Genomic DNA, 24651 nt, shown 5'->3' with positions numbered 1-24651 from the left:
TTATCCAGAGAGACTGACAGTAGGGAGTCATTTAGCAGACTCTCTTATCCAGAGAGACTTACAGTAGGGAGTCATTTAGCAGACTCTCTGATCCAGAGAGACTGACAGTAAGTGAGTCATTTAGCAGACTCTCTTATCCAGAGAGACTGACAGTAGAAAGTCATTTAGCAGACTCTCTTATCCAGAGAGACTGACAGTAGGGAGTCATTTAGCAGACTCTCTTATCCAGAGAGACTGACAGTAGGGAGTCATTTAGCAGACTCTCTTATCCAGAGAGACTGACAGTTGTCATTCTGGGTCGTTCTAGGTTGTTTGGGGTTGTCATTCTGGGTTGTTTGGGGTTGTCATTCTGGGTCGTTCTGGGTTGTTTGTGGTTGTCATTCTGGGTCGTTCTGGGTGGTTTGGGGTTGTCATTCTGGGTTGTTTGGGGTTGTCATTCTGGGTCGTTCTGGGTTGTTTGGGGTTGTCATTCTGGGTCGTTTGGGGTTGTCATTCTGGGTCGTCGTTCTGGGTTGTTTGGGGTTGTCATTCTGGGTCGTTTGGGTTGTCATTCTGGGTCGTCATTCTGGGTCGTTTGGGGTTATCGTTCTGGGTCGTTTGGGGTTATCGTTCTGGGTCGTTTGGGGTTATCGTTCTGGGTCGTTTGGGGTTATCGTTCTGGGTCGTTTGGGGTTGTCGTTCTGGGTCGTTCGGGGTTGTTTGGGGTTGTCATTCTGGGTTGTCATTCTGGGTTGTTTGGGGTTGTCATTCTGGGCCGTTTGTTATAGCTGTTTTGGGGTAGTCATTCTGGATCGTTTGTTGTAGCTGTTTTGGGGTAGTCATTCTGGATCGTTTGTTGTAGCTGTTTTGGGGTAGTCATTCTGGGCCGTTTGTTATAGCTGTTTTGGGGTAGTCATTCTGGATCGTTTGTTATAGCTGTTTTGGGGTAGTCATTCTGGGCCGTTTGTTATAGCTGTTTTGGGGTAGTCATTCTGGATTGTTTGTTATAGCTGTTTTGGGGTAGTCATTCTGGGCCGTTTGTTATAGCTGTTTTGGGGTAGTCATTCTGGATCGTTTGTTATAGCTGTTTTGGGGTAGTCATTCTGGGCCGTTTGTTGTAGCTGTTTTGGGGTAGTCATTCTGGATCGTTTGTTATAGCTGTTTTGGGGTAGTCATTCTGGGCCGTTTGTTGTAGCTGTTTTGGGGTAGTCATTCTGGATCGTTTGTTGTAGCTGTTTTGGGGTAGTCATTCTGGATCGTTTGTTGTAGCTGTTTTGGGGTAGTCATTCTGGGCCGTTTGTTATAGCTGTTTTGGGGTAGTCATTCTGGATCGTTTGTTATAGCTGTTTTGGGGTAGTCATTCTGGGCCGTTTGTTATAGCTGTTTTGGGGTAGTCATTCTGGATCGTTTGTTATAGCTGTTTTGGGGTAGTCATTCTGGGCCGTTTGTTATAGCTGTTTTGGGGTAGTCATTCTGGATCGTTTGTTATAGCTGTTTTGGGGTAGTCATTCTGGGCCGTTTGTTGTAGCTGTTTTGGGGTAGTCATTCTGGATCGTTTGTTGTAGCTGTTTTGGGGTAGTCATTCTGGATCGTTTGTTGTAGCTGTTTTGGGGTAGTCATTCTGGGCCGTTTGTTATAGCTGTTTTGGGGTAGTCATTCTGGATCGTTTGTTGTAGCTGTTTTGGGGTAGTCATTCTGGATCGTTTGTTGTAGCTGTTTTGGGGTAGTCATTCTGGATCGTTTGTTGTAGCTGTTTTGGGGTAGTCATTCTGGATCGTTTGTTGTAGCTGTTTTGGGGTAGTCATTCTGGATCGTTTGTTGTAGCTGTTTTGGGGTAGTCATTCTGGATCGTTTGTTGTAGCTGTTTTGGGGTAGTCATTCTGGATCGTTTGTTGTAGCTGTTTTGGGGTAGTCATTCTGGATCGTTTGTTGTAGCTGTTTTGGGGTAGTCATTCTGGATCGTTTGTTGTAGCTGTTTTGGGGTAGTCATTCTGGATCGTTTGTTGTAGCTGTTTTGGGGTAGTCATTCTGGATCGTTTGTTGTAGCTGTTTTGGGGTAGTCATTCTGGATCGTTTGTTGTAGCTGTTTTGGGGTAGTCATTCTGGATCGTTTGTTGTAGCTGTTTTGGGGTAGTCATTCTGGATCGTTTGTTGTAGCTGTTTTGGGGTAGTCATTCTGGATCGTTTGTTGTAGCTGTTTTGGGGTAGTCATTCTGGATCGTTTGTTGTAGCTGTTTTGGGGTAGTCATTCTGGATCGTTTGTTGTAGCTGTTTTGGGGTAGTCATTCTGGATCGTTTGTTGTAGCTGTTTTGGGGTAGTCATTCTGGATCGTTTGTTGTAGCTGTTTTGGGGTAGTCATTCTGGATCGTTTGTTGTAGCTGTTTTGGGGTAGTCATTCTGGATCGTTTGTTGTAGCTGTTTTGGGGTAGTCATTCTGGATCGTTTGTTGTAGCTGTTTTGGGGTAGTCATTCTGGATCGTTTGTTGTAGCTGTTTTGGGGTAGTCATTCTGGATCGTTTGTTGTAGCTGTTTTGGGGTAGTCATTCTGGATCGTTTGTTGTAGCTGTTTTGGGGTAGTCATTCTGGATCGTTTGTTGTAGCTGTTTTGGGGTAGTCATTCTGGATCGTTTGGGGTAGCTGTACTTTATCATGTTTGAATGGGACTTCATGTCGTCCTTGAAAATCTAAATGCGTATTTAACTGACTTGCCTGGTTAAACATAAAATATTAACACTGTTAATGGACTAACAGGGAATGTTGGGTTAAATATAACATATTAACACTGTTAATGGACTAACAGGGAATGTTGGGTTAAATATAACATATTAACACTGTTAATGGACTAACAGGGACTGTTGGGTTAAATATAACATATTAACACTGTTAATGGACTAACAGGGAATGTTGGGTTTTAATATAACATATTAACACTGTTAATGGACTAACAGGGAATGTTGGGTTAAACATAACATATTAACACTGTTAATGGACTAACAGGGACTGTTGGGGTAAATATAACATATTAACACTGTTAATGGACTAACAGGGAATGTTGGGTTAAATATAACATATTAACACTGTTAATGGACTAACAGGGACTGTTGGGTTAAATATAACATATTAACACTGTTAATGGACTAACAGGGAATGTTGGGTTAAATATAACATATTAACACTGTTAATGGACTAACAGGGAATGTTGGGTTAAATATAACATATTAACACTGTTAATGGACTAACAGGGAATGTTGGGTTAAATATAACATATTAACACTGTTAATGGACTAACAGGGAATGTTGGGGTAAATATAACATATTAACACTGTTAATGGACTAACAGGGACTGTTGGGGTAAATATAACATATTAACACTGTTAATGGACTAACAGGGAATGTTGGGTTAAATATAACATATTAACACTGTTAATGGACTAACAGGGAATGTTGGGGTAAATATAACATATTAACACTGTTAATGGACTAACAGGGACTGTTGGGGTAAATATAACATATTAACACTGTTAATGGACTAACAGGGAATGTTGGGTTAAATATAACATATTAACACTGTTAATGGACTAACAGGGAATGTTGGGGTAAATATAACATATTAACACTGTTAATGGACTAACAGGGAATGTTGGGTTAAATATAACATATTAACACTGTTAATGGACTAACAGGGAATGTTGGGGTAAATATAACATATTAACACTGTTAATGGACTAACAGGGAATGTTGGGTTTTAATATAACATATTAACACTGTTAATGGACTAACAGGGAATGTTGGGTTTTAATATCATATGTTGGGTTTAGTTTGTTAGTTTCGGGGGTGTGGCTTAATATTGTAATCTTGACTTCTGTAGGATGCTTACTCTATATAATAATCTGTTTCGGGGGTGTGGCTTAATACTGTAATCTTGACTTCTGTATGATGCTTACTCTATATAATAATCTGTTTCGGGGGTGTGGCTTAATATTGTAATCTTGACTTCTGTAGGATGCTTACTCTAGATAATAATCTGTTTCGGGGGTGTGGCTTAATATTGTAATCTTGATTTCTGTAGGATGCTTACTCTAGATAATAATCTGTTTCGGGGGTGTGGCTTAATATTGTAATCTTGACTTCTGTAGGATGCTTACTCTATATAATAATCTGTTTCGGGGGTGTGGCTTAATATTGTAATCTTGATTTCTGTAGGATGCTTACTCTAGATAATAATCTGTTTCGGGGGTGTGGCTTAATATTGTAATCTTGACTTCTGTAGGATGCTTACTCTAGATAATAATCTGTTTCGGGGGTGTGGCTTAATATTGTAATCTTGATTTCTGTAGGATGCTTACTCTAGATAATAATCTGTTTCGGGGGTGTGGCTTAATATTGTAATCTTGACTTCTGTAGGATGCTTACTCTATATAATGATCTGTTTCGGGGGTGTGGCTTAATATTGTAATCTTGACTTCTGTAGGATGCTTACTCTATATAATAATCTGTTTCGGGGGTGTGGCTTAATATTGTAATCTTGACTTCTGTAGGATGCTTACTCTATATAATGATCTGTTTCGGGGGTGTGGCTTAATATTGTAATCTTGACTTCTGTAGGATGCTTACTCTATATAATAATCTGTTTCGGGGGTGTGGCTTAATATTGTAATCTTGACTTCTGTAGGATGCTTACTCTATATAATAATCTATTTCAAGAACTGTATATAATGTCCAATAAAAATGTTTAAAAAAACCTGTCAATGGACAGTTAATGAATGGACATATTAATGTCAGTTGTTCTTAAAAGGAGTCGTTCACAAGGAAGTAAAACAGTTTGATGTTGCTTCTATCCAGGTAACAATGTTAAAGAGTGGGAGTCGTTCATAAGGAAGTAAAACAGTTTGAAGTTGCTTCTATCCAGGTAACAATGTTAAAGAGTGGGAGTCGTTCATAAGGAAGTAAAACAGTTTGAAGTTGCTTCTTTGCAGGTAACAATGTTAAAGAGTGGGAGTCGTTCATAAGGAAGTAAAACAGTTTGATGTTGCTTCTATCCAGGTAACAATGTTAAAGAGTGGGAGTCGTTCACAAGGAAGTAAAACAGTTTGATGTTGCTTCTATGCAGGTAACAATGTTAAAGAGTGGGAGTCGTTCATAAGGAAGTAAAACAGTTTGAAGTTGCTTCTATCCAGGTAACAATGTTAAAGAGTGGGAGTCGTTCATAAGGAAGTAAAACAGTTTGATGTTGCTTCTATCCAGGTAACAATGTTAAAGAGTGGGAGTCGTTCACAAGGAAGTAAAACAGTTTGAAGTTGCTTCTATGCAGGTAACAATGTTAAAGAGTGGGAGTCGTTCATAAGGAAGTAAAACAGTTTGATGTTGCTTCTATCCAGGTAACAATGTTAAAGAGTGGGAGTCGTTCATAAGGAAGTAAAACAGTTTGAAGTTGCTTCTATCCAGGTAACAATGTTAAAGAGTGGGAGTCGTTCATAAGGAAGTAAAACAGTTTGAAGTTGCTTCTATGCAGGTAACAATGTTAAAGAATGTGGCTAGCATTCCTGAGGCTAAACTCATCGGTAAACCTACCGTCATCAAAAACCTTCCCTGTGTGTATGTGAGAGTGAGAGAGTGAGAGAGAGTGAGAGAGAGTGAGAGAGAGTGAGAGAGTGTGAGAGAGTGTGTGTGTGAGTGTGTGTGTGTGTGTGTGTGCCTACCGTCGTCGCTGACAGCCTGTTGTTTGACAGTGGAGGGCACGGCCCGGGCGGTGGGCTTCCTCAGAGGGCGACGCCAGCTCTTACTGGTTCTCTTCGCCAGCGGAGCAGCAGGGTACTGGGAAAGACAGGGGGTCAAATGTCATTGGTGTGTGTGTGGTGCAGCTGGATACTGGAAGAGAACAGTGGTCAGGGTTCAAAGTTTAAAGGTGTCGTTGTCGTTGCCCCCTCCCCAAATGACACCCTATTCCATAGTGCACCACATTGACCGGGGCCCATAGGGGAGTAAATTGGCTAGGGCCCCAATAGGGATATTTTGACAGGGGCCCCAATAGGGATATTTTGACCGGGGCCCCAATAGGGATATTTTGACAGGGGCCCCAATAGGGATATTTTGACCGGGGCCCCAATAGGGATATTTTGACCTGGGCCCCAATAGGGATATTTTGACCTGGGCCCCAATAGGGATATTTTGACCTGGGCCCCAATAGGGATATTTTGACCTGGGCCCCAATAGGGATATTTTGACAGGGGCCCCAATAGGGATATTTTGACCGGGGCCCCAATAGGGATATTTTGACCGGGGCCCCAATAGGGATATTTTGACCGGGGCCCCAATAGGGATATTTTGACAGGGGCCCCAATAGGGATATTTTGACTGGGGCCCCAATAGGGATATTTTGACCTGGGCCCCAATAGGGATATTTTGACCTGGGCCCCAATAGGAATATTTTGACCTGGGCCCCAATAGGGATATTTTGACCTGGGCCCCAATAGGGATATTTTGACCTGGGCCCCAATAGGGATATTTTGACCTGGGCCCCAATAGGGATATTTTGACCTGGGCCCCAATAGGGATATTTTGACCTGGGCCCCAATAGGGATATTTTGACCTGGGCCCCAATAGGGATATTTTGACCTGGGCCCCAATAGGGATATTTTGACCTGGGCCCCAATAGGGATATTTTGACCTGGGCCCCAATAGGGATATTTTGACCTGGGCCCCAATAGGGATATTTTGACCTGGGCCCCAATAGGGATATTTTGACCTGGGCCCCAATAGGGATATTTTGACCTGGGCCCCAATAGGGATATTTTGACCTGGGCCCCAATAGGGATATTTTGACCTGGGCCCCAATAGGGATATTTTGACCTGGGCCCCAATAGGGATATTTTGACCTGGGCCCCAATAGGGATATTTTGACCTGGGCCCCAATAGGGATATTTTGACCTGGGCCCCAATAGGGATATTTTGACCAGGGCCCGAATAGGGATATTTTGACTAAGCCCCTGTTCAAAATGAATGCCCTATATAGGGAACATGGTGCCAATTGGGACAAACCTAAGGTCACCGTGCAGCTAAACGAGGGAACTAATGTCAGCGGTACATTTCTGAAGCGCATAATAAAACCAGTCTTGGATTAAATATAGATATATACATAACATGGTGTTGAAAAGATAATCAGATGGATTGAAATGGGCATTTTCCAAAGTGTGTGTGTTATCGTATGTGTGTGTGCATTATCATATATGTGTGTATGTGTGTGTGTGTTATCGTATGTGTGTGTGTGTTATCGTATATGTGTGTGTGTGTTATCGTATATGTGTGTGTGTGTGTGTGTGTGTTATCGTATGTGTGTGTGTTATCGTATGTGTGTGTGTTATCGTATATGTGTGTGTGTGTTATCGTATATGTGTGTATGTGTGTGTGTGTTATCGTATGTGTGTGTGTGCGTTATCGTATATGTGTGTGTGTGTGTTATCGTATATGTGTGTGCATTATCGTATATGTGTGTGTGTTATCGTATATGTGTGTGTGTGTGTGTTATCGTATATGTGTGTGTGTGTGTTATCGTATATGTGTGTGTGTTATCGTATATGTGTGTGTGTGTTATCGTATATGTGTGTATGTGTGTGTGTGTTATCGTATGTGTGTGTGTGCGTTATCGTATATGTGTGTGTGTGTTATCGTATATGTGTGTGTGTTATCGTATGTGTGTGTGTGTGTTATCGTATATGTGTGTGTGTTATCGTATATGTGTGTGTGTGTTATCGTATATGTGTGTGTTATCGTATATGTGTGTGTGTGTGAATTCGTATGTGTGTGTGTTATCGTATGTGTGTGTGTTATCGTATATGTGTGTGTGTGTGTGTGTGTTATCGTATGTGTGTGTGTTATCGTATGTGTGTGTGTGCTTTATCGTGTTTATGTGTCTCAGCAGCCATACGCACAGTGCAAACCTCTCCAGGTTCCAGCCCCGAGTCGCCACACTCAAAGTCGCTCAAATCATTATCATAATCTTCCTCCCCTTCCTCCTCCTCTTCTTCAGCCTCTCCTTCCGATGACTCACTACTACTCTCTTCCCTCGTGCTGCTCTGCCCCTCATCCTCCGAATCTCCCTCTTCCATATCGGACACCTCCCCTTCCCCCGGTCTCTCCTCCAAGGGCGATCCGGGAGGGTCAGGTTCTAGAGCCCCCTCGGCCTCCCTCTCCACCCCCAGTTCCCTGCACAGAGCCAGGGCTTCCGCTGCCTCCACCTCCCCTCTCTGGAGCTCAAAGTCTCCACAGAGGCCCAGGGGCTCCCCGACACCGGCCGACCCCAGAGAGGTGGACTCCAGCTGAGCCCAGGTGAGAGGCCCGTCCCCATGTCCCTCCGGGTCCTGGTCGTCCGTCTCAGTTTCGTGATCGAGGTCCGTGACCTCTTTGCACTGCGGCTCAGTCCACATGGTGTAAGGTAGTGCATCGTGGGTATAGTCGGCGGGGAGCTCCGGGTGGTGGAGGCTCTCGATGAGCACCGCAGGACTCTGGGAGTTGAGGTTCTTCCAGATGCCGTCTGAGAAAGGTTTGGGCTCCAGGTAGAGACTTTGGGAACTACAAACAGAGTCCACGTTTCGAGAAATACAAATGGAATCCACGTTTTGGGAACTACAAATGGAATCCACGTTTTGGGAACTACAAATGGATTCCACATTTCGGGAACTACAAATGGAATCCACGTTTTGGGAACTACAAATGGATTCCACATTTCGGGAACTACAAACGGCATCCATGTTTGAGTGTGGAGTTTGGTCATGGTTGTGTTGGTGTTGTGCTGTTGCTGTTGCTGAATGGTCATTTAATTCACTCAGCTCAGAAGAGTGGGCCAACGTATCTTTAGAAGTCAAACTGGTGCTAGCTAGATATAAACCCTTAGTGCTGGAGTCTCTAAATACATCGTCTCTTTGAGAGGATCCTTCTGAGTCGGAGTCCATGGATACTGCTGCAGTTGCCGTCGAGGACCCGTGTTTCTGGATTTTCTGCGTTGGCAGTAGTGTAACGTCACAGAGCATGTGGTTATTATTGCTAGCATGGGTCTCCGCGGAGGTTCGACTACAGTGGTTCTCGGTGGTCAGCACTGCCTCAGACAATGTTTGGATTGGTAGTGCTTCTAGATGGGAAGCGTCGGCGGCCATTTTGTGCAGAGAGGCGTCCATTTCGGGTTGAGCGTCGCTAGTTGCGCTATCCGCGTAAGCTGCTACCTGTAACTCCAGCTCTGGCCTATGGTGGTGTTCTTCAGTTGGACCAGAGTGCCGAGAGGGGGCCATTTTGTGCAGAGAGGCGGCCATTTTGGGCCGAGCATTGCTAGTCGCATTAGCCACGTAAGCCGCCAACTGTAAATCCAGCTCTGGTCTATGGTGGTCTTCAGCAGAACCCAAGCGCCAGTCGCTGTAAGGCGCTAACGGTCGAAAATCCTCTTCCTCCGACTTCTTTGACGCCAACTCCACCTCGCACACCTCGTCCGTTAACGTTTCCGTTCCTGGCGAGAGGGTCGTGGGTGTCTCGCGTCGGAGCACGGGGGCGAGGACCGGGTGACTGCCCGGCAAATCCGGTAAGGTTAGAGCACCACCGTGTCGGCCAGTCGAGGAGGAGGACGACGACCTCTGACCTTTGATCTCGGCGTGACCTCCGCTGACGGCGAGTGTGAGGGAGGGCATCTCCTGGGTGAGAACGGGCGGCAGGGGCGGGCAGAACCTCGTCTCTCCAGACAGTTCTGGAGTGAGGAAGGGCATGTCCACCCCGTTGATCCTCTGGAGGAGAGGAGGGCAACGGTCTCGTAAACTACACCTCGGAAGAAGGGAAGGGTTTTGTATGGGGACACGGTTGTGTGTGGTACACATCGGGAGAGCGGAACGGTTTTCAACGGGAGTGCAGTTTTTTTCATTACACCTGAACAAGTTAGCTGGACCCGGACCAGAACCAGAAATAACAGGTCCTCTGGACCCGGAGTCAGTGTTCGTGTAAATGTCATTGTAAAGTGCTGGTGTTTTGCTTTCAGAGGTGTGACTGCTGTGTGTAGTAGTAGTAGTAGTAGTAGTAGTAGTATTAACCGCAGTACCTTGACACGTATCCATTGTATACTCAGTGCAGGGGGCTAGGATTGAGGTTAGGTTAAAAGACGACTTCTCTACGCAAGAAGAACTTGATTGAAAAGCTCCAGGGCCACCACAGGCCGAGTCCGTACACCCCTGAGCCCCAGTCGGGTGCACCGTTCTGGGGGAAGGTAACCTGGTCCGTAAGGGGTCTGGAGAGGGGTGGACATCCACAGAGCAGTCCTTGGGGACCTGTCCCAGTGGAGTCGATTCTATACATACTGACTTAAACGGTCCTCCGGGGATTTCTCTTCTTTCTGATCGGGCAGGTGTTGGGGCAGCCTCGGACCTCTGATGGGGTCCTTTAATGACCTCTGCGAACTCTGACCCTGAGGGGTTCTGTGGGGGGTTAGTGGGATGCAGATGGGGTGAGGAGGGGTGAGTCCCTACCCCTGTCCCTTGTTCTGTGGTGTCCACTGAGACAGGGGTCAGAGAGGGAGAGGGGCGAGAAGAGAAGTCGGAAGAGAGAGAGGGGAAAGACGAGGGGCGCAGAGGTTCAGGAGGACAGGGGAAGGCCAACCGGTCACTCTCCACTTCCATTCTGTTGACTTTCACCACACACATCTGCCGACAAGGACCTGTGGAACAGAGACACAACAGAAAATCCACTCAGATAAAAAAAAATAACTTTGAGATGGTCAAAAAACAACAACATTTGAATGATAAAATATTCGTCTACATGGACTCGAATCCAGAAGATTTAACAGAAGAAAAGGCTTGGGTCCGTTTGGATCTCTAACGCATAGAATTAGGAATTACAATTCTAGAATGGACATGAACATGCTTATGATGGGTTACCCATAGAATTAGGAATTACAATTCTAGAATGGACATGAACATGCTTATGAGGGGTTACCCATAGAATTAGGAATTACAATTCTAGAATGGACATGAACATGCTTATGAGGGGTTACCCATAGAATTAGGAATTACAATTCTAGAATGGACATGAACCTTCTTATGATGTGTTACCCATAGAATTAGGAATTACAATTCTAGAATGGACATGAACCTGCTTATGATGAGTTACCCATAGAATTAGGAATGACAATTCTAGAATGGACATGAACCTGCTTATGATGGGTTAGCCATAGAATTAGGAATTACAATTCTAGAATGGACATGAACCTGCTTATGATGAGTTACCCATAGAATTAGGAATTACAATTCTAGAATGGACATGAACATGCTTATGAGGGGTTACCCATAGAATTAGGAATTACAATTCTAGAATGGACATGAACCTTCTTATGATGTGTTACCCATAGAATTAGGAATTACAATTCTAGAATGGACATGAACCTGCTTATGATGAGTTACCCATAGAATTAGGAATTACAATTCTAGAATGGACATGAACATGCTTATGAGGGGTTACCCATAGAATTAGGAATTACAATTCTAGAATGAACATGAACCTGCTTATGATGTGTTACCCATAGAATTAGGAATTACAATTCTAGAATGGACATGAACCTGCTTATGATGAGTTAGCCATAGAATTAGGAATTACAATTCTAGAATGGACATGAACCTGCTTATGATGAGTTACCCATAGAATTAGGAATTACAATTCTAGAATGGACATGAACATGCTTATGAGGGGTTACCCATAGAATTAGGAATTACAATTCTAGAATGGACATGAACCTGCTTATGATGGGTTACGCATAGAATTAGGAATTACAATTCTAGAATGGACATGAACCTGCTTATGAGGGGTTACGCATAGAATTAGGAATTACAATTCTAGAATGGACATGAACCTGCTTATGAGGGGTTACGCATAGAATTAGGAATTACAATTCTATAATGGACATGAACCTGCTTATGAGGGGTTAGCCATAGAATTATGAATTACAATTCTAGAATGGACATGAACCTGCTTATGATGGGTTAGCCATAGAATTAGGAATTACAATTCTAGAATGAACCTGCTTATGATGGGTTACCCATAGAATTAGGAATTACAATTCTAGAATGGACATGAACCTGCTTATGATGGGTTAGCCATAGAATTAGGAATGATAATTATAGAATGGACATGAACCTGCTTATGATGGGTTACCCATAGAATTAGGAATTACAATTCTAGAATGAACCTGCTTATGATGAGTTACCCATAGAATTAGGAATTACAATTCTAGAATGAACCTGCTTATGATGAGTTACCCATAGAATTAGGAATTACAATTCTAGAATGGACATGAACCTGCTTATGATGAGTTACCCATAGAATTAGGAATTACAATTCTAGAATGAACCTGCTTATGATGAGTTACCCATAGAATTAGGAATTACAATTCTAGAATGGACATGAACCTTCTTATGATGTGTTACCCATAGAATTAGGAATGATAATTATAGAATGGACATGAACCTGCTTATGATGGGTTACCCATAGAATTAGGAATTACAATTCTAGAATGGACATGAACCTGCTTATGATGAGTTAGCCATAGAATTAGGAATTACAATTCTAGAATGGACATGAACCTTCTTATGATGGGATAAAGGGCAGCCATTTTGGTCAGGGATTTGGTCAACCACGCTTTCCCAGTGCTGTTTATAAGACATGGTGTAAAATAACGAAGTTAACGAATTTCGTCTGCACTGTATATCTGTTAGTTAGCCAGACTGTTTTAGACAAATGGTTCCCATTCATTTTTTTGGACAATATTTTTGGTTGACAATAATTCTATTGCACAATTTCTGATATATCACACACCTTAGTTTTATTTTAAGTCGCAGAATTATGCCTCTACTGCCATTCATTCCAATTAGACTGGTTTGGATTTCTCCCTGACCAATATGGCTGACATTTTCACCCCATTGTGGAACGTCGAAGGTTCATGACATAGCCCCTCTAGTCATTTAATAGGATCTCTTACCATCGATCAATAAATCATTCAGAATCAAATCAACTAATCTCTTACCAGGGAGCCGGAGTGTATTCTCAGTCTGATCCTCTCCTTCCTCCTCATCGTCCTCATCCTCCCCAGCCCTGCAGCCTCTCCGGACCTTGGGACCCAGGGTGCCTCCGAGGCCCCTCCTCCTACCCAGGACAGAGCACCCTTCCAAGGCGACAGGCTCCTCGCTGGTCCTCAGGCGCTTGGATCTGGTCCGTGGGTGTGAGAGGCTGCTGTAAAGGGGACACATTTAGCATCTCTTTGACATGTCACTTATTCAGAACAATGTAAAAAAAAATACCTCCCTCCTCCATCCCCATCCTCCCACACCCCTCCCTCCACCCCATCCTCCTCCTCCCACACCCCTACATCCCCATCCTCCGGCTCCCTCCTCCTCCCACACCCCTCTCTCCCTCCTCCATCCCCATCCTCCCACACCCCTCCCTCCACCCCATCCTCCTCCTCCTCCCACACCCCTACATCCCCATCCTCCGGCTCCCTCCTCCTCCCACACCCCTCTCTCCCTCCTCCCTCCCTCCTCCATCCCCATCCTCCTCCCACACCCCTCCATCCCCATCCTCCTCCTCCTCCCACACCCCTACATCCCCATCCTCCGGCTCCCTCCTCCTCCCACACCCCTCTCTCCCTCCTCCATCCCCATCCTCCCACACCCCTCCCTCCACCTCATCCTCCTCCTTCTCCTCCCACACCCCTACATCCCCATCCTCCGGCTCCCTCCTCCTCCCACACCCCTCTCTCCCTCCTCCCTCCCCATCCTCCTCCCACACCCCTCCATCCCCATCCTCCTGCTCCCTCCTCCTCCCACACCCCTCCCTCCCTCCTCCATCCCATCCTCCTCCCACACCCCTCCCTCCCTCCTCCATCCCCATCCTCCTGCTCCCTCCTCCTCCCACACCCCTCCCTCCCTCCTCCATCCCATCCTCCTCCCACACCCCTCCCTCCCTCCTCCATCCCCCTCCCTCCTTCTCCCACACCATCCTCCTCCTCCCACACCCCTCCCACCCCTCCCTCCCTTCTCCATCTCCATCCTCCTCCTCCCACACCCCTCCCTCCCCATCCTCCCTCCATCCTCCTCCTCCCACACCCCTCCCTCCCTCCATCCATCCCCATCCAAACTCCTCCCTCCTCCTCCCACACCCCTCCTCCCTCCATCCCCATCCTCCTCCTCCCACACCTCTCCATCCCCATCCTCCTCCTCCCTCCCCATCCTCCTCCTCCGTCCTCATACCTGTTCACAGGGGTCTTGACCCGGCTGCGCTGAAGCCAGTTCTGCAGTTCTGGGGTGGTGGCGGGCGTGGCTCGGGTGTGGTCCAGAGGACAGGAGTCTTTCCCCAGCTTCCACACAGCATAGCGGTCCGGTTGGAACCACTTCACAAAGGGATCCATGCTGATCTTCACCATGTCTTTACTGCATGTACACTAGGGAGGAGGGGAGAAGGGAGTTAGCATACTATTTAGTGTGGAACCTCTCCACAAATGGAGACTAGAGAGGTCGGGAGGAGGGTTAGGAACCAGACTAGCATACTATTTAGTGTGGAACCTCTCCACAAATGGAGACTAGAGAGGTAGGGAGGAGGGTTAGGAACCAGACTAGCATACTATTTAGTGTGGAACCTCTCCACAAATGGAGACTAGAGAGGTAGGGAGGGGGGTTAGGAACCAGACTAGCATACTATTTAGTGTGGAACCTCTCCACAAATGGAGACTAGAGAGGTAGGGAGGAGGGTTAGGAACCAGACTAGCATACTATTTAGTGTGGAACCTCTCCACAAATGGAGACTAGAGAGGTAGGGAGGAGGGTTAGGAACCAGACTAGCATACTAGAATCTCTAGCTTGTTAGCTGTGTGTGCAGGGGGAAGTAGAATCTCTAGCTTGTTAGCTGTGTGTCCAGGGGGAAGTAGAATCTCTAGCTTGTTAGCTGTGTGTCCAGGGGGAAGTAGAATCTCTAGCTTGTTAGCTGTGTGTCCAGGGGGAAGTAGAATCTCTAGCTTGTTAGCTGTGTGCGTAGGGAAAGTAGAACGTCTAGCTTGTTAGCTGTGTGTGCTAGAAGCTTCCATTGTGAAAGTGACATCACCTGCCCTGAGACCCAGAAGTACTGCCTCCCCCCCCAGAGGTACTGACCATAGTTCTGGAGGGGTCCCTGGTTCCACGTGGAAATACACACAACAGAAACAGCTCAGAGTAAACAGTGTGGTGTTCTCTTCATCTTACCTGAGTGGCCACCTTGCCGTAGTCGATCCATCGGACGCTGGCGAAGTTGGTCGACTCGGCACAGTTGAAGCCGTGGTTGAAGCCAGCGTGGTAGCCATAGGGAAAGGTGATCATAAACTCGCCTGCCTCCTGGGTGATCTGGAGAGGGGGGAGGGGGGGGGAGTTATTGAGGACAAAACCACTGGCAAATTTCCTCAATTTGTCCCCCATTGAGATCCCTTGACAGAAAAGAGAATCTCCCACACTGCTGTTGGCAGGATCACTTGTGTTAATCTAGCCAACGTATCAGCCTCACATATACACAACCTCTCTCCTAATGACGACCAGGTCCAGACAGTATCTCAGGATAGTTAACATATCCTAATGACGACCAGGTTAGGTATCTCAGGATAGTTAACGTGTCCTAATGACGACCAGGTTAGGGTTAGGTATCTCAGGATAGTTAACGTATCGTAATGACGACCAGGTTAGGTATCTCAGGATAGTTAACGTGTCCTAATGACGACCAGGTTAGGGTTAGGTATCTCAGGATAGTTAACGTATCCTAATGACGACCAGGTTAGGGTTAGGTATCTCAGGATAGTTAACGTGTCCTAATGACGACCAGGTTAGGGTTAGGTATCTCAGGATAGTTAACGTATCGTAATGACGACCAGGTTAGGTATCTCAGGATAGTTAACGTATCCTAATGACGACCAGGTTAGGTATCTCAGGATAGTTAACGTATCCTAATGACGACCAGGTTAGGTATCTCAGGATAGTTAACGTACCCTAATGACGACCAGGTTAGGGTTAGGTATCTCAGGATAGTTAACGTATCGTAATGACGACCAGGTTAGGTATCTCAGGATAGTTAACATATCCTAATGACGACCAGGTTAGGTATCTCAGGATAGTTAACGTATCCTAATGACGACCAGGTTAGGTATCTCAGGATAGTTAACGTATCCTAATGACGACCAGGTTAGGTATCTCAGGATAGTTAACGTATCCTAATGACGACCAGGTTAGGGTTAGGTATCTCAGGATAGTTAACGTATCCTAATGACGACCAGGTTAGGGTTAGGTATCTCAGGATAGTTAACGTATCCTAATGACGACCAGGTTAGTTATCTCAGGATAGTTAACGTATCCTAATGACGACCAGGTTAGGTATCTCAGGATAGTTAACGTATCCTAATGACGACCAGGTTAGGTATCTCAGGATAGTTAACGTATCCTAATGACGACCAGGTTAGGGTTAGGTATCTCAGGATAGTTAACGTATCCTAATGACGACCAGGTTAGGCATCTCAGGATAGTTAACGTATCCTAATGACGACCAGGTTAGGGTTAGGTATCTCAGGATAGTTAACGTATCCTAATGACGACCAGGTTAGGTATCTCAGGATAGTTAACGTATTCTAATGACGACCAGGTTAGGTATCTCAGGGTAGTTAACGTACCCTAATGACGACCAGGTTAGGGTTAGGTATCTCAGGGTAGTTAACGTATCCTAATGACGACCAGGTTAGGTATCTCAGGATAGTTAACGTATTCTAATGACGACCAGGTTAGGTATCTCAGGGTAGTTAACGTACCCTAATGACGACCAGGTTAGGGTTAGGTATCTCAGGATAGTTAACGTATCCTAATGACGACCAGGTTAGGGTTAGGTATCTCAGGATAGTTAACGTATCCTAATGACGACCAGGTTAGGGTTAGGTATCTCAGGATAGTTAACGTATCCTAATGACGACCAGGTTAGGGTTAGGTATCTCAGGATAGTTAACGTATCCTAATGACGACCAGGTTAGGCATCTCAGGATAGTTAACGTACCCTAATGACGACCAGGTTAGGTATCTCAGGATAGTTAACGTATCCTAATGACGACCAGGTTAGGTATCTCAGGATAGTTAACGTATCCTAATGACGACCAGGTTAGGGTTAGGTATCTCAGGATAGTTAACGTATCCTAATGACGACCAGGTTAGGTATCTCAGGATAGTTAACGTATCCTAATGACGACCAGGTTAGGTATCTCAGGATAGTTAACGTATCCTAATGACGACCAGGTTAGGTATCTCAGGGTAGTTAACGTATCCTAATGACGACCAGGTTAGGGTTAGTTATCTCAGGATAGTTAACGTATCCTAATGACAACCAGGTTAGGGTTAGGTATCTCAGGATAGTTAACGTATCCTAATGACGACCAGGTTAGGTATCTCAGGATAGTTAACGTATCCTAATGACGACCAGGTTAGGGTTAGGTATCTCAGGATAGTTAACGTATCCTAATGACGACCAGGTTAGGTATCTCAGGATAGTTAACGTATCCTAATGACGACCAGGTTAGGGTTAGGTATCTCAGGGTAGTTAACGTATCCTAATGACGACCAGGTTAGGGTTAGGTATCTCAGGATAGTTAACGTATCCTAATGACGACCAGGTTAGGTATCTCAGGATAGTTAACGTATCCTAATGACGACCAGGTTAGGTATCTCAGGATAGTTAACGTATCCTAATGACGACCAGGTTAGGTATCTCAGGATAGTTAACGTATCCTAATGACGACCAGGTTAGGTATCTCAGGATAGTTAACGTACCCTAATGACGACCAGGTTAGGTATCTCAGGATAGTTAACGTATCCTAATGACGACCAGGTTAGGTATCTCAGGATAGTTAACGTATCCTAATGACGACCAGGTTAGGTATCTCAGGATAGTTAACGTATCCTAATGACGACCAGGTTAGGTATCTCAGGATAGTTAACGTACCCTAATGACGACCAGGTTAGGTATCTCAGGATAGTTAACGTACCCTAATGACGACCAGGTTAGGTATCTCAGGATAGTTAACATATCCTAATGACGACCAGGTTAGGTATCTCAGGATAGTTAACGTATCCTAATGACGACCAGGTTAGGTATCTCAGGATAGTTAACGTATCCTAATGACGACCAGGTTAGGTATCTCAGGGTAGTTAACGTATCCTAATGACGACCAGGTTAGGGTTAGGTATCTCAGGATAGTTAACGTGTCCTAATGACGACCAGGTTAGGGTTAGGCATCTCAGGATAGTTAACGTATCCTAATGACGACCAGGTTAGGTATCTCAGGATAGTTAACGTGTCCTAATGACGACCAGGTTAGGTATCTCAGGGTAGTTAACGTGTCCTAATGACGACCAGGTTAGGGTTAGGCATCTCAGGATAGTTAACGTATCCTAATGACGACCAGGTTAGGTATCTCAGGATAGTTAACGTATTCTAATGACGACCAGGTTAGGTATCTCAGGATAGTTAACGTATTCTAATGACGACCAGGTTAGGTATCTCAGGATAGTTAACGTATTCTAATGACGACCAGGTTAGGTATCTCAGGATAGTTAACGTACCCTAATGACGACCAGGTTAGGTATCTCAGGATAGTTAACGTATTCTAATGACGACCAGGTTAGGTATCTCAGGATAGTTAACGTATCCTAATGACGACCAGGTTAGGTATCTCAGGATAGTTAACGTATTCTAATGACGACCAGGTTAGGTATCTCAGGGTAGTTAACGTATTCTAATGACGACCAGGTTAGGTATCTCAGGGTAGTTAACGTATTCTAATGACGACCAGGTTAGGGTTCTCAGCAGTAAACTGTAAGACTATATACAACCAGTCAATACAACCAGTCAATACATAAAGACAATCAACTAAAGTGAAGAGCTGTTGTAATGTTGGTACAGATGACTAGAAGGCAGGTTGGTGATAGTGTTAGAACACACTTCTAAACTATGTTGTAGCGACAGTTGAGATGAAAGGCTTTTAAAAAGTGACAGTTGAGATGAGGTTTAAAAAGTGACAGTTGAGATGAAAGGCTTTTAAAAAGTGACAGTTGAGATGAAAGGCTTTTAAAAAGTGACAGTTGAGATGAAAGGCTTTTAAAAAGTGACAGTTGAGATGAAAGGCTTTTAAAAAGTGACAGTTGAGATGAAAGGCTTTTAAAAAGTGACAGTAGAGATGAAAGGCTTTTAAAAAGTGACAGTAGAGATGAAAGGCTTTTAAAAAGTGACAGTAGAGATGAAAGGCTTTTAAAAAGTGACAGTTGAGATGAGGCTTTTAAAAAGTGACAGTTGAGATGAAAGGCTTTTAAAAAGTGACAGTTGAGATGAAAGGCTTTTAAAAAGTGACAGTAGAGATGAAAGGCTTTTAAAAAGTGACAGTAGAGATGAAAGGCTTTTAAAAAGTGACAGTAGAGATGAAAGGCTTTTAAAAAGTGACAGTTGAGATGAAAGGCTTTTAAAAAGTGACAGTTGAGATGAAAGGCTTTTAAAAAGTGACAGTTGAGATGAAAGGCTTTTAAAAAGTGACAGTTGAGATGAAAGGCTTTTAAAAAGTGACAGTTGAGATGAAAGGCTTTTAAAAAGTGACAGTTGAGATGAGGGTTTTAAAAAGTGACAGTTGAGATGAAAGGCTTTTAAAAAGAGACAGTTGAGATGAGGGTTTTAAAAAGTGACAGTTAATTAAGATGAAAGGGTTTTAAAAAGTGACAGTTGAGATGAAAGGGTTTTAAAAAGTGACAGTTGAGATGAAAGGGTTTTAAAAAGTGACAGTTGAGATGAAAGGCTTTTAAAAAGTGACAGTTGAGATGAAAGGGTTTTAAAAAGTGACAGTTAAGACAGTCAGTTTGTCTCACCTTGTCGAAGGGGATGCTGTACTTCTTCAGAATAGAAGGGGAGATCAGGGTCATCTTGTGACGGAGAAAAGCCTCACATCCTTTAAACCCGTTGGGGAAGAAACCTGGAACACACACACACACACACACACACACACACACACACACACACACACACACACACACACAACGTGGAGAGACTGTTAGATAGATTGACAGAGTCAACACAGTGCTTTTGGGTACAATAATTTAGGTCTATCCTCCTAAGACCGCGTTTAGACAGGCAGCCCAGTTATTGCCAAAAGACCAGAATTGGGCTGCCTGTCTAAACGCTGCCTCAGTGTTCTACTTTTTACTTAATATTTCATCTAGTTAAACTAAGATTACCTGTAGCCAGTCTCTCCAGTCTCTTCCCATGCTCAGGGGGGATGGCATACCTGTAGACAGAGACAATGTGTCTGATGTTAATATAGACAATGTGTCTAATGTTAATATACCTGTAGACAGAGACAATGTGTCTGTTAATATAGACAATGTGTCTGTTAATATAGACAATGTGTCTGTTAATATAGACAATGTGTCTAATGTTAATATAGACAATGTGTCTAATGTTACTATAGACAATGTGTCTAATGTTACTATAGACAATGTGTCTAATGTTACTATAGACAATGTGTCTGATGTTAATATAGACAATGTGTCTAATGTTAATATACCTGTAGACAGAGACAATGTGTCTGTTAATATAGACAATGTGTCTAATGTTAATATAGACAATGTGTCTGATGTTAATATAGACAATGTGTCTGTTAATATAGACAATGTGTCTAATGTTAATATACCTGTAGACAGAGACAATGTTTGTCAGGTTAACACAGAAGGTGAATATAGTAAACTAGTGTGTGGGTAGGTGTTATGTATGAGACAAACTGTTTAGATGTGTCATCCTCTACACTGACAATACTGGCCCCTAGTGGTGAGCCTTGGAATTCTACCTATTCTAAAGTTCCTGACATGGAACTCTGTAGAACTCTGTAGAACTCTGTAGAACTCCCTCAGGGTTCTTAGGCATTCCATTACACCTCTTCTCCCCCATCAGAAGCCCCATATTCAACTATCAGTCTGAGGTAAGGGTGTGTGTGTATGTGAGTGTAAGGGGAGAGGGAGGACTGCCCCAGGAGTGGGAGAGGTGAGGAGGGGTTGAGAGAAGAGCTTCTTGGTGGTCCTCCCCTCCAGGGAAATGTGTCTAAGTGGGGAGAGGTGAGGAGGGGTTGAGAGAAGAGCTTCTTGGTGGTCCTCCCCTCCAGGGAAATGTGTCTAAGTGGGGAGAGGTGAGGAGGGGTTGAGAGAAGAGCTTCTTGGTGGTCCTCCCCTCCAGGGAAATGTGTCTAAGTGGGGAGAGGTGAGAGGTGAGGAGGGGTTGAGAGAAGAGCTTCTTGGTGGTCCTCCCCTCCAGGGAAATGTGTCTAAGTGGGGAGAGGTGAGAGGTGAGGAGGGGTTGAGAGAAGAGCTTCTTGGTGGTCCTCCCCTCCAGGGAAATGTGTCTAAGTGGGGAGAGGTGAGGAGGGGTTGAGAGAAGAGCTTCTTGGTGGTCCTCCCCTCCAGGGAAATGTGTCTAAGTGGGGAGAGGTGAGAACCATGTCTGTTGCAGGGCTTCCTGCTCTAATGAACAGCAGTATACCTCCAGGGGAAGAGAAAGATGGGGAGACTGAGGGAGGGAGAGAGGGAGGTGGAAAGAGGGAGAGAGGGAGGTGGAAAGGGGGAGGTGGAAAGAGGGGGAGATGGAAAGAGGGAGAGAGGGAGGTGGAAAGGGGGAGATGGAGAGAGGGAGGTGGAAAGGGGGAGATGGAGAGAGAGAGAGAGGGAGGTGGAAAGAGAGAGAGGGAGGTGGAAAGAGAGAGAGAGAGGGAGGTGGAAAGAGGGAGAGAGGGAGGTGGAAAGAGGGAGAGAGGGAGGTGGAAAGAGGGAGAGAGGGAGGTGGAAAGAGGGAGAGAGGGAGGTGGAAAGAGGGAGAGAGGGAGGTGGAAAGAGGGAGAGAGGGAGGTGGAAAGAGGGAGAGAGGGAGGTGGAAAGAGGGAGAGAGGGAGGTGGAAAGGGGGAGAGAGGGAGGTGGAAAGGGGGAGAGAGGGAGGTGGAAAGGGGGAGAGAGGGAGGTGGAAAGGGGGAGAGAGGGAGGTGGAAACAGGGAGAGAGGGAGGAATAAAGAAGTCATTCCCCTCTCCCTTCCTACCCATCTCTCCCTCTAACCCCGCCTCTCAGTTTGCCTGAGCGACACCATGCTAGTAAATAACAGTACCCCCCTACCAGGACTTGGGCTCTCCAAAGTGCAGGTAGTTGATGCTATAAAGATCCATGTCTTCAGTGTGCCAGGAGAAGCTGGTCTTCCACATGCCGAAGTACAGGTAGGGTGTGTTCACCCCCTGGATAGAAACACCACAGTCCTCTTCAATCACATCCAGGATGGAGTTGAGGTGGCCGATGTTCCACTCCTCTATACCCTACAGGAGAGGAGGAGAGAGGGGGAGAGGAGGAGGAGAGTGGGGGAGAGAGGAGAGACAGAGGAGGAGAGAGGGGGAGAGAGGAGAGACAGAGGAGGAGAGAGGAGGAGAGTGAATTAGATGAAAGACAGAAGAGAGAGAGGAGGAGAGAGGAGGAGAGTGAATTAGATGAAAGACAGAAGGGAGAGAGGAGGCGAGAGGAGAGATAATTAGATAAAAGGGAGGGGAGAGAGGAGGAGAGAGGAGGAGAGTGAATTAGATGAAAGACAGAAGAGAGAGGAGGAGAGAGAATTAGATGAGACAGAAGGGAGAGAGGAGGCGAGAGGAGGAGAGAGAATTAGATGAAAGACAGAAGAGAGAGAGGAGGCGAGAGGAGAGATAGTTAGACAAAAGACAGAAGGGAGAGAGGAGGTGAGAGGAGGAGAGAGAATTAGATGAAAGACAGAAGAGAGAGGAGGAGAGAGAATTAGATGAGAGAGGAGGCGAGAGGAGGAGAGAGAATTAGATGAAAGACAGAAGAGAGAGAGGAGGCGAGAGGAGGAGAGAGAATTAGATGAAAGACAGAAGAGAGAGAGGAGGCGAGAGGAGAGAGAGAGAATTAGATGAAAGACAGGAGAGAGAGGAGAGAGAATTAGATGAAAGACAGAAGAGAGAGAGGAGAGAGGAGAGATGAGACAGAAGGGAGAGAAACAACAAGATAGAGTTGAGGTGTCAGATATTCCACTCCTCTATACTTCACCCTGCACCAGGACAGAGAGGTTGGGATGACTAGAAAGGAATATACAGGAGTGAAATGACAGTGATCCTGATGATCAGTGATGAGTGACAGAGAGAGGAGAGAGAGACTGATATTCTATGAGTCCTGAGACATCTACCTCGTCATAGAGGCTCCCGGGGACGTCAGCTCCATATATGGGAGATACGAAGGTCAGGTTCTTCCAGTACTTCCTCTCCAGGTCCTCATAGTTCAGGTAGCGGGGAGTACAATATCTGGAGAGGTAGAAGATCTATGTTATAAATACTAAATATAACACATTACAGTTCAGGTAGAGGGGGCTACAATATCTGGAGAGGTAGAAGATCTATGTTATAACTCATATACTAAATATAACACATTATAGTTCAGGTAGAGGGGGCTACAATATCTGAAGAGGTAGAATATCTATGTTATACCTACTATACTAAATATAACACATAGTTCAGGTAGAGGGAGTACAATATCTGGAGAGGTAGAAGATCTATGTTATACCTACTATACTAAATATAACACATAGTTCAGGTAGAGGGAGTACAGTATCTGGAGAGGTAGAAGATCTATGTTATAACTCCTATACTAAATATAACACATAGTTCAGGTAGAGGGAGTACAGTATCTGGAGAGGTAGAAGATCTATGTTATACCTACTATACTAAATATAACACATAGTTCAGGTAGAGGGAGTACAGTATCTGGAGAGGTAGAAGATCTATGTTATACCTACTATACTAAATATAACACATAGTTCAGGTAGAGGGAGTACAGTATCTGGAGAGGTAGAAGATCTATGTTATACCTACTATACTAAATATAACACATAGTTCAGGTAGAGGGAGTACAATATCTGGAGAGGTAGAAGATCTATGTTATACCTACTATACTAAATATAACACATAGTTCAGGTAGAGGGAGTACAGTATCTGGAGAGGTAGAAGATCTATGTTATACCTACTATACTAAATATAACACATAGTTCAGGTAGAGGGAGTACAGTATCTGGAGAGGTAGAAGATCTATGTTATAACTCATATACTAAATATAACACATTATAGTTCAGGTAGAGGGAGTACAGTATCTGGAGAGGTAGAAGATCTATGTTATACCTACTATACTAAATATAACACATAGTTCAGGTAGAGGGAGTACAGTATCTGGAGAGGTAGAAGATCTATGTTATACCTACTATACTAAATATAACACATAGTTCAGGTAGAGGGAGTACAATATCTGGAGAGGTAGAAGATCTATGTTATACCTACTATACTAAATATAACACATAGTTCAGGTAGAGGGAGTACAATATCTGGAGAGGTAGAAGATCTATGTTATACCTACTATACTAAATATAACACATAGTTCAGGTAGAGGGAGTACAGTATCTGAAGAGGTAGAAGATCTATGTTATAACTCCTATACTAAATATAACACATAGTTCAGGTAGAGGGAGTACAATATCTGGAGAGGTAGAAGATCTATGTTATACCTACTATACTAAATATAACACATAGTTCAGGTAGAGGG

General features: G+C 44.6%; 1 protein-coding gene across 21 annotated transcripts in view; it reads right to left on the bottom strand.

Moving 5' to 3' along the window:
* The window catches only part of LOC110534602 (lysine-specific demethylase 4C), a 64063-nt gene that overhangs the window by 30322 nt on the left and 9090 nt on the right, over positions 1 to 24651 (bottom strand). For 15 of the 21 annotated variants that reach the window (XM_090209921.1, XM_090209924.1, XM_090209922.1 and 12 more), the window contains exons 4-12: positions 23249 to 23363; positions 22180 to 22373; positions 20263 to 20312; positions 19897 to 20000; positions 15229 to 15366; positions 14245 to 14435; positions 13023 to 13228; positions 7909 to 10664; positions 5680 to 5794 (exon numbers count right to left, since the gene is read on the bottom strand). In XM_090209921.1, coding sequence (XP_090066047.1) covers positions 5680 to 5794; positions 7909 to 10664; positions 13023 to 13228; positions 14245 to 14435; positions 15229 to 15366; positions 19897 to 20000; positions 20263 to 20312; positions 22180 to 22373; positions 23249 to 23363 — 3869 coding nt within the window. The remainder of the gene's footprint in view (positions 1 to 5679; positions 5795 to 7908; positions 10665 to 13022; positions 13229 to 14244; positions 14436 to 15228; positions 15367 to 19896; positions 20001 to 20262; positions 20313 to 22179; positions 22374 to 23248; positions 23364 to 24651) is intronic. The other 6 variants (XM_090209923.1, XM_090209932.1, XM_090209933.1 and 3 more) reach the window with 1 other exon arrangement.

This window comes from Oncorhynchus mykiss, chromosome 19 (genome assembly GCF_057628025.1).
Source record: "Oncorhynchus mykiss isolate SJ-2025 chromosome 19, ASM5762802v1, whole genome shotgun sequence".
NCBI lineage: Eukaryota > Metazoa > Chordata > Actinopteri > Salmoniformes > Salmonidae > Oncorhynchus > Oncorhynchus mykiss.
Note: the sequence above shows the minus strand (reverse complement) of the source record. Positions and strands in the feature narration are given on the sequence as shown.